The sequence below is a fragment of the Patiria miniata genome, unplaced genomic scaffold, assembly GCF_015706575.1.
Source record: "Patiria miniata isolate m_02_andy unplaced genomic scaffold, ASM1570657v1 HiC_scaffold_10, whole genome shotgun sequence".
Lineage (NCBI taxonomy): Eukaryota > Metazoa > Echinodermata > Asteroidea > Valvatida > Asterinidae > Patiria > Patiria miniata.
In genome coordinates this window covers 11,953,877-11,964,326 of record NW_024037048.1, presented here as the reverse complement: position 1 = coordinate 11,964,326, position 10,450 = coordinate 11,953,877, and the positions used below count along the sequence as shown (strand labels likewise).

The following is a 10,450-nucleotide window of genomic DNA, read 5'->3' as shown; positions in this document are numbered from 1 at the left end:
ATTAAACCTGTTATTATTGCTTTTTTCTGCCCACTATGGGAAGTTTTGTAATAACGGAGGACTGGGAACTAGTCTGGGAAGTGCTTTATTTAGGCTAGACAAGTTACAAGTCCCTGCATGTATCATATGCGTGCCACAAAAAAAAACCGATGTCCAGAAGCTGCCAAAATTGCTCTTTTGACTAGATAGAATCCAGCTCTGCGACGTTATGGTGGGATGTGAACAATAAATTGGTGGCAATTTAAATGGGAAATAGCATTAGCACTATGGGATGTCGCAGTATTCATTCTCATTCTTCACATTCTTCATTCTTACGTCCCCCCTCCCCCCGCTTTTATTATCCCAAAAATCAGAATTCTTTGCACTAGTATTATTATGTCTCTTATATTTTCCCGGTCCCCCCCCCCCCCATATTAATACGCCTTTACGGGTGCATACCGGTAAATCGATCCGCCAAGCTCATGAATAAAAGTTATACCCTCAAAATATTCTATATTAGAGAGTTCTGAGCGCTGTAAAATTGGGGAATTGAAGAGATATGGTAGTGAACCTCTGGCCTGGACTTGGGGCTTCCAATTCTGAGCATTTTGGATGCTATTGGGCTCGAAAGTGGCGCTATTTTGCCATGTTGTGGAGGGATCGTTTTTCAAGATGGCTACTTTTCCGCTTTGGGGAAAATAGGGGTCGTCTTCTTTGCGTGAAAATATCTCGAAAAGTCAATGGTCAACCCACCATAAATTGAAAAGAAAATGAAAGATGACACATTGATCATCATTTTTCTGTGCAGCTTGAATACCTGTGAGAGTTTTGAGTATTTTTAAAAGAATTTTGAAGTATGGGCATTTAGCACTAGTGTCTATGGGAGTTTATTTGCAGGTATGCACCCTTACTTATCATATCCACTCTACTTTTCAGAGCCTTGCGTTGCAACAGTATAATTATTGAGAATCAGTGAACGAGGATTCAGCTAGACTTGCCAAGCGCAGCCGGTGCTCGGCATCGACAAGACCGTTATCTTGTCGCGCATTCTCGAGAATGTGCGCTCAATCTGGAAGAGTTATTTTTTGCCAAGATTGAGCAAGGATCCAGTTGCACATTCTCAAGAATGTGCATGCCCATTCTCGAGAATGCGTGATTTTCAAGAATGGGCACAACATCTATATGTGTGACGGACACTACACGATCGATCGTCGGCCGGCTGTGCAGTCTCGCGCAGGAATAACTACACCGTCACGTTATGGTTTGTTGCTTTTTTAACTACATTTTACTTCTATAAAAATCCTGAACTTGTAAGGTTGAAAGTAGGAATACGAATGGAACAGCAGGGGCGGATCTATAGCCCGACTGCGTCTGGCCGTACACAGTCATGACAGTATTGTTGATGTACCCTAACGTGGCGCGCCCCCTAACGTGGCGCACTTTGATTTTTCGCCTGTAGCGCCTAGCTAGAGCAAAAGTTTTAACTGAAATTTCACAGAAAGTGAAATTTCATCAAGTTATAAACACTCCCGTTCATAAATCGCGAATTTATTTACCCGCTACAAAGTTAAAAGAAAAACTTATTTTGGCGTGATTTTCCGATTTTATTTTCAAGTGCAAAGTGAACCCTTTGAAAATGCCCCGAAAAATAAGAAAATAATTTTGTGACAAACATCTGGCTGGGTATGTAAGTAGAGATAATAATGATTTATCAGAATTTATCAAGTTTTCAGAAATTCTTAAATGTTAATTTGGAATTCCCCGAGATTTATTTAAGTGCGCCACGTTAGGGAACACTCCGCCAAATTGTGCCCAATTTCCGGACGCCACCGTTTTTTAATTTCGGCTTAAATTTTATGAAACCGAAATTGTTCACAGAGGTTAAACAGCAAGCATTAATAAGGTAAAAGTACCAGTATTTCACTGCATGAATTTGAGGTTTGTCAACAAAGAGGTTTGGCAACACTACACGAGGAAATTTGGGTATGCTTCGAAGTGCGCCACGTTAGGGTACACCACCATACTACCGCAAGCTCTGTAGTACTGTCACGCCCCAACTATCGCATCGGTCCCAACTATAGTTGGGACAGGCCCAACTGTAGTTCCACAGTTGGGCTGGCCCAACTATAGTTGGGCCTGTCCCAACTATAGTTGGGACGGTCCCAACTGTAAGTTCCATTGTTGGGCTGGCCCATCTATAGTTGGGCCACTCCGATCTTTTTATTTTGCGGTGTCCCAACTATAATTTACATTGATGTACAACCATAAAACGTTCCCTAAAGCTCTGATACACGTCTGACTTTACTGGGGACCACTGAAATTAGCTATTGATGGGGCGAATCTATAGTTGGGCCATCCTAATCTTTTTATTTTGCGGTCCCAACTATAGTGTACATTGTTGTACGATTATAAAACATTCCCTACAACTCTAATTCACATCTGACTTTACTGGGGACCAATGAAATGATCTATGGGTGGGGACCATCTGTAGTTGGACCACCGCAATATTTTTATTTGGCAGTCCCAACTATAGTTTAGAATTGATGTACGACTATAAAACATTCTCTACAGCTCTGCTTACATTGGCTTACATGTCCGACTTAGGACCTTTGACATTAGCTATGGGTGGGGCCCATCTATAGTTGGCCGGCCATGGCAATCTTTGAATTTTGCAAAATGTTGCTGGATAATAAAACCCAGCAGCTGGACAACTCGTCCAACTAGGCAGTACCACGTGACCGGCCAGCCTTGCGGCATGCATGCACGACGAATACACGGTGCCAGCGCCGCGGAACATTTAATCCAACAAGATCTATCAAGCATGAAGCATCCGGCGCAACTCCAGTCCTAACTATAGTTGGGCCGACCCAACTGCCGCACTATAGTTGGGACAGTCCCAACTATAGTTGGGACCGATGCGATAGTTGGGGCGTGACAGTACTACAGAGCTTGCGATAGTACGGCCAGACGCAGTCGGGCTAGGGCGGATCCAGGGGTTTAATTAACGAAGTGGCTATCGTTACGGCAGCCGTTGTTTAGCGCCCTCTACGATACTTTTTTTGATACGCACGCAGGTATATAATTATTTGTTTCCCCACGTTGGAGCGAGCAGTGCGACAGCTCAGTCGATTTAGGATTTTGCACCGCGATGTTGCGGGTTAGCCTCTCAGTTTTGCACTCGAATTTTTTTCCTTTTCTAACCTGAGGCTTTGGAGGATTTTTTTAAAAGGGAAATAAAATCCGAATTTCATAACGTTCAAATTCACTTTTTTCCCTTCTGATTTTATATTTTCTTCTCATGTTTTTATAAAAGTTGCACTACCGTAACGATAGAAAATGGGAAATGCGTTACGGCTGCCGTAACGATAGCCACTGCGTTTAGTTAAAACAGAAACAAATTCTAAAATGTAGTCAGTTCTTTTTCTTCGGACACTTGGCCTTGGCCTCCAAAAATCAATAGGGGGGGGGGGGGGGGGGCTCATACCATACTTTTAATGGGGGAGCTAGATCAGACGATTATTAAGAGTAATTACAGAATAGTGTACAAATAACTCCTTACCAAGCTGGCTCTGTCCGTATTTTGTGCAAAGGCGCACATTATTACTACTGTTTAGCCCTAGTCTATGACTATGGCCTGCACTGCCATAGACTAGGGCTATTATTAGAATATTACCAGTATAATTCTTTTGGGTGTCGGAGTGGGGGGGGGGGGGTGTTTGCATTATTTTTAAGGAATTTCTATGATTTTTTTTTTTGACAGATGAGCTGGGGGGAGGGGGGTAAATTTGACCCCCAAACACCCCCCTCCCCCCGGATATGCGCCTGAACAGAATGGAATACGTAGAAAACAAACCTAACTGGTATATTGTGAGCAGAGCAAGGACCTGTTCACTTTTACAATAAGCCTTTAATTTATAAGGGAATAAATATGCTTGACCGGTTTTAAACACATGTCTTTAAGACCGGTTGGAGTCATGTTAATGATAATTACCTGAGCCGATACTGTTTATAAATACCGGCCAAGCACATAATTATTCCCATTCATAAATACCTTTTTTGGTCAAAAAATCTAATTTTTTGGGGCCATAAGTCAAAACAAGTCGAAAATTATAAATTTCCAATGATTTTGTTCAACAGTTTACTTCATGTTTTTTTAAACACCCCTCTAGCTATGTTATGGTACATGTATGTGCCTCTAGCAAGAAGTCATTAACAACTCCTTATTTGGAGATTGGTGCGCGTGTCGCGCGTATTGCGCGATGTGGCACAGAATGCAGCTGTGCTGGATTAGTGTGAAGTTTGAACTTTAAAATACTGACTCACTATAGTATTGCGCATGCCTACAATGTACGTGAAGATGGGAACGTTCGACCAATGAAAAAGGCACCGGATTTCATAAAAGTCCAAATTTCATTTGTCGCTAGAAAAGTTTTTAAGACCAGCCAGCCAGTCTTTATCAACCGTGTTCATCTGGCCATGTGATGGTCTCTCAGTCGACCAATAGGAATGGGTGCACTGTTTGAGGTATTTATGAATGTACAATAATATTTACATGCAGTATGGAATTATTTAATTAAAATTTGGTAATTTGTATTCTTTCAGAGTTAAGCTGATTCAGTTATGCACAATGGCACAGTTGGATGCTGCAGTCATAAAGCTGAACCAGCATCTCCTGGACAATACCTGCCTATGTGATATGGATGAAGCCAGTGAGTTAAGAGGGATGTCTGCATTGAAGAGCTGGCTGAGAGGAGAAGACAATGTGCAAGACGTACTGGAGGGTTTGCTTGAGGATACATTGGAGAATAATATGAAGAAACCGGATAGGATGCTGGTTGGTCTGACCATCAGCAAGCATCTGTTTGAGGCAACACACTGTGCTCATGTGCTACACCTGCAGCGCCAGATGGTGGACTCAGGATCTTTATTAGAGGATTTGGTAATATACAGGGTGGATAAAAAAACCCGAGATATTATTGCTTATTGGAACGGAAGTAGGGCACATGTGAATCAAAGGGAGATATCCTCTGTTAGGGTTGAATCTCCTCTTTAAATGTCAACCTGGTCATGTCATTACATTCATGGTTGACTGAGCAGTGACCAATTTATGAAAGGGTCCATTTAGAGAGTTGCGCTACTTTTCAATCGTAGTTTTTGTGGTGTCAATTGTCACAGAGTGAAAGGCTATGGTTGCCATTCAAGGCAGGTGGGGAAAAAAAGAGATTTCATCATGAAAAGTGGCGCAATTCTCTAAATAGACCCTTTCATAAAATTGGTCGCTGCTCAGTCAACCATGAATGCAATGACATGATCAGGGTGTCATTTTAAAGAGGAGATTCAACCCTAACAGAGGATATCTCCCTTTGATTCACATGTGCCCTACTTCTGTTCCAATTAGCAATAATATCTCGGTTGCTTTTTTTTATCCACCCTGTAGATAGAAACTTGTCATCGATGGCATTAGTTTTTGTTTCGGAAGAGGGGGAAATATATGAAAAAATCAAATAGTTTTTGAAAAGTACAAGATAGCAGAATGAGGAATTTTGAAAACATGCTTGGAGAATGTTTAAACGTTTAGCCATTTCACGAAGGCTGACGCCTGCCCATTACATCTGCAGACCAGCGTGATTGACACGATAAATCAACAATGATTGACATTGCGTTGTAATAAATAGCGGGCAGTCATTGAAAAAGGGAAAAACTGAACTATGAGTACCGTGAATGTTATAAAGTGTTGTGGTCATGGTGGTGCTTCTAAGGTTTTGTAAATTAAAAAGGTTTGAAAACATCATTAATTACTTGTGCTATGTATGTTTAACTCGAAGGAAGTTCGCGTGAACGAAGGTCCCATATTTATAATTCAGGGTTTGTTTGAAATTTTTGGAAAATATGTAAATGGATTAAGAATATTTTTTTTCGTTTAAAGGTTTAAACATTTAAATGTCACATCCTGAATTAATTTTAAAAAATTCATGTGGATTTAAGATTAGATCGATTCGAAAAAGAAAAAGTTTAAAAGTGGTGCTCTTTTTACTGATATATCATGTACGTCCTTAACATTCATCTGAACATTGAAGATATTTGATTATTTTTACAGATAGTTGAAATCTTTTGTTTGGCTTTGTGCATACTTTCAGGGTACACTGATGTCATCTGAGGATAGGCTTACAGCATTCATGACATGTCAAATGGCAAAGGCTGTGTTGTCATCCCCTGCAATTGACAAGGTACCAATATCTGGTAGTTAAAACCACAGCTTCAATATCTCGTTGAATTTGAGGTGACAAATTGTGTATATCAGGCCAGTTGAGTATGCATGTGCTACACATTGGATAAACATCAGTCATGATTTGTGATAAATAAATGTCTATGAGGGAAATAAGCAACTAAATTACTTTGCACTTTGAATTTTAACCCAACAGGAAAAAGCTGTCTTATTCCTTCATCAGCACCTTCTCGGGATTGGGACTGTAATACGACATGCTGGTCACCACCACCAAACGTTAGGTCTAGTCAACTCTCCCAGTCAATGTAGACAGAATCAGCCTAATTACCATGGTCAGAAACAAAGGAATCAGGTCAGTCCAGTAGAGGTCAGTAAAGGGCAGATGGATCCAGATCAGGTTAATTTGAATCCAGATGATTCAAGTCAAGTCTGTAAAGGTCTGGTTGGGTCTGGTCAGATGTCAGCTCAGTCATACTTGGGTCAAGAGAGTACGGGTCATAGCCATGCCACTCGTGATCTGGGGAATGTAAGCAAGATCCAATCTCACCTGGATCGGAGCACGACCCATCTTGGTCAAGTCAACCATGCAGTCTTCACCTTGGACCTCTGTCGGCTACTACTGAAGAAGATCTGTCATGAAGGGAGTCGGCAGGTCAAGTCAGAGAATACTGGAACGTCGCAGGGAAGTCAACAGCCATCTTGCATACAAGCTGCACACTCCATTGCAGACACGGGATTTGGAAGACTTCAAGGTAATTCAGTAATATGATTTGATATAGATCAACGATGTCATTTACTTATAAATCAAGTTTGTAGTTTAAGTGGGGTTTCAAAGTGTTTTCAACTGTGTGAATTGATGTGGTTTAAACTGAGTTTGAAAACAAATTCCTGCCCGCTTAATTACGTTATTAAAAAAACAGAGTTTTGGTTGAAAATAGAGCATGAAAGTTCACCCTGCTGGTGTGCTTCCGGAACCCTCAAATGGGAATGTGAAAGTTCTAGAATTTCAAAATATTTCAGATTCATTGAGTTCATAAGAAAATCACCCTCAGGTAGTGCTTTTGTAAAGTTGACTCTTTCAAAAATATAAAGATGGGCTTTTTTAAATTCGTGTACACACAGGAGATTTGTGAAAATGAAGGTGGTCGTTGGGTGAAAATAGAACAAAAAGATGACTTCATGTTTTTTACTTTGTGTAAATAAAATTGCAAAAAAATGTAAACTTGGCCCTTCATCATTGGCTCCAGTGAGTTGTTCATAGCTGTGCACCAATAATCAGCTAATTAGGCCAATCTCAATCAATCCAGAATACCCATCAGCTGCAGAAAGGCAAATATTGGCATAGTTTGACATATTCATGCTCAGGTAATTCAATTAGATGAAATAAAAACATTGTTTGCAGTTCTATCAAGAAAAAGGTTTGGCAAGTGTAAATGACCTTTTGATTTTCACACTAAAAGTTTGGGTAAAGAATTAGATTAACAATTTGTTAAATAATTTCCATGTTTGATTTCTTGCCAGATTGTCAAAAGGAGCTACGACATCTGCTATGCAGGGATCTACCATGCATATTGCAAGACTTTGCCTTACCACTACCAGCTGATGAACCACACAGGGTTAACATGGACACCAAAGACACCATACTAATCCTTGCATCACTCCTAGATCTAGTACATGCTCTGCTGAAACACAGGCATGTTGAGCAACACTGGCAAGGGTTCACCTCCAAGCTAGGCTCCTCACTGATGCATCTCTTCAAAGACTATTGCCATGATGTCATCATCTTGAAGAGACTCCTAGACATCTTCGTATTATTTACGGATTATTCACCAGTGACTTCATGTATTCCACATTCTGGCCAATCACATTCCAGTCATCCTCTGGTTGCCACACTGGATGATGCTTTAATCACCACGGCAGCAGGTTTTGTCAGCATGGTTGCCAAGGGGAGCTTTCTTGAGCATATTCCATATAGGAGTGGCCCCATTGGATTTGGAGGTGGTCATTTTCATCCTAGCAGTAGCAACCATGAAGATAAGTCTGGTGATCACCCACTGCTAAGGAAGCTTTACCAAGCAACGTTGTGTGCAGTGAAGACACTTCTCAACTGTCATAAGTCAAAGACGATTTATGATGAATCAGGTAACACTTTCTTTCTGAATAGAATCTAATATAGCATTAATGAAAATCGTGCTGAAAATTGAACCTTTTTTTCTAAAAATGTAAGAAACATCCCGAAACATTTCAGTATTATCTTAACCTCATAACATTGGTGATAACGTTCTCATTATGGAGTGAAAAAGTGGCACATATGATCCCAAAAATGCTTCAAAAAATGTGACCAAATGATTGCAACTGTAACAAAAAAATTATTAGGAAGCAAAACACATTGGTGTTTTGCATGAAGACATTGTCCAATATTTATGTTGAATCACTTTCCTCCATTATCTTATTTCATTTTGTTGAATATATTTTGGACAGATGTTGGAGGTTGTCTTCGAAATCTCTGGGGTTATGTCTGCTGCAAGCTCAACCATATCATCCCAACTGATGCTCACATCTGGCTAGTATTTGAACTCTTCTCTGAACAGGACGACGGCCTGGTGTGGGTCATGCACTGCAGCCTGGATCTCTATAAGGCCTCCCAGTCACTGCATCCTCCTTGCAGCCTCTTAGTAGGCCAGCTTAACCCCCATCGGATCTTCTGCAGGTTCCTAGACACTGTTGCCTATGATCCCAGTGTTCTTCTGGATTTACTGATATCATCCGAGACCCCATTCCTGGAGTATCTGGTCTGTTACCTACACACTGTTCTCAGAGATTGGGATTCGTTTTGCAGTTCTCTTCAAGAGGTTGCCTCCATGGATTCCAAATCACACTCTCAAAACTCGGCAGATGTGGCATCCATCAAACCTCCCGTTGATGAGAAGCCATATTTTGCCAAATGTGAAAGCAGTCACACTCACCAGGAACGAGAGGAAGGTGTGGAGACTAGCATAAAGACAAAGAGAAGGAAAACTCAGGTTGATGGAGATACACACCAAGAGACTGCGAGACCAAAAGACGAGCTGGAGTACACTTCATCCAGTCAGGCCACCTCATCACCAGCCGGAGCTGGAAATTTTTCTTGCAACTCATGTAAACGTACAGATGCTGAAGACATAAAAAGGACTCCTGCACAGGACTCTTCGGAGGCCTTGTCCACTTCTCCCAATGACCAGACTTTGGAGATGCTGTGTAGTCAGACTAACATTGTGTCCCAACCTCTAGATGATGTGATGACCACTCTAATAAGGCTTCGCTTTTCAATTGCTAGAATCAGTGGGAGCAATTTGTTTCCCTACCCCATCACACCTCTGCTTCGGCTACTGGAAAGGGTCGAGGGCATGTATGAGGGGGACATAAGTGAGGGCTCCTAGGTGTGATAATGCCAAGATTAGGATCTATCACATATTACAGTAATGCAGGCCATATACATGGTAAACTTAACGTTGGTGTATGGCTCATCTGTAATGACTAAATTTGTCTTGAAATCATTGAACTTTCACTTTGCACTGACAGCACAATTGGGCACATAATAAGAGAAACTATTTCAGGGCATGAAATAAATGTCAGATGAAGAAATCCTTTTAAGAAAGTCGAACGGTTGGTTTGTACTTATGAATTTTCCCTCGCTAGACCAAAGACATGGAGATGGCAACATGCACCAAGATCAGCTTGTGGTAAAGAATTGGGTTGGAACAGGTAGTGGATAAGAGCCAGAGACATTATTACCCAAGCAAAACATCCATTTTTTTTCAACGCCCATATTTTTGATGGCTGTTTTAAAGATTTTGATATTCGTCCAATGAATTATAAATGGTTAAAGTGTATGTTCATGTATGTATCTTGCTGCAGAAGCAACCATTAACTTATCATACATCCCAAGATGCATGTTTTGCGAAATTAAAAACCCAGGACAAGCAGTCATACTAGACTTCAGTCACCGAGAAACGAAGACCAAGAACATCAGCTAACCCTGCTCACATCCCTTGTACGTTATGCACACCCAATAACACTGACAAGGACCACGGTGTGAAATATTTAGCTGACCTAAGTGCAGTGGTGTAACTGGGGTTCAATGTCTAGGGTTCGCACAAACATTGTATTCAGCCACGCACATACTCAAAATGTGGTCGTGCCATGACAGCACACCATTTATTACTTCAAAAAACAGAAACAAAAAGTAAAGATCTTAAAATTTAA

General features: G+C 41.0%; 1 protein-coding gene across 1 annotated transcript; it reads left to right on the top strand.

Annotated features, from left to right (window-relative positions):
* Positions 1-1,158: 1,158 nt before the first annotated feature.
* On the top strand, positions 1,159-10,424 carry LOC119738160. Its single transcript, XM_038212909.1, has 6 exons — positions 1,159-1,240; positions 4,582-4,918; positions 6,117-6,206; positions 6,402-6,957; positions 7,727-8,347; positions 8,687-10,424. The coding sequence occupies exons 2-6, from the start codon at positions 4,607-4,609 to the stop codon at positions 9,622-9,624; spliced, it is 2,517 nt and encodes an 838-aa protein (XP_038068837.1). The 5' UTR covers positions 1,159-1,240; positions 4,582-4,606; the 3' UTR covers positions 9,625-10,424.
* Positions 10,425-10,450: the final 26 nt, after the last annotated feature.

What these genes read in the sequence shown, in the direction of transcription:
- LOC119738160 (XM_038212909.1), top strand. Translation starts at nt 4,607, where the DNA reads ATGGCACAGTTGGATGCTGCAGTCATAAAGCTGAACCAGCATCTCCTG. An exon ending in CATCCCCTGCAATTGACAAG is followed by an intron (nt 6,207 to 6,401) that starts GTACCAATATCT and finishes TTAACCCAACAG; the next exon opens with GAAAAAGCTGTCTTATTCCT. An exon ending in GACGATTTATGATGAATCAG is followed by an intron (nt 8,348 to 8,686) that starts GTAACACTTTCT and finishes TATTTTGGACAG; the next exon opens with ATGTTGGAGGTTGTCTTCGA.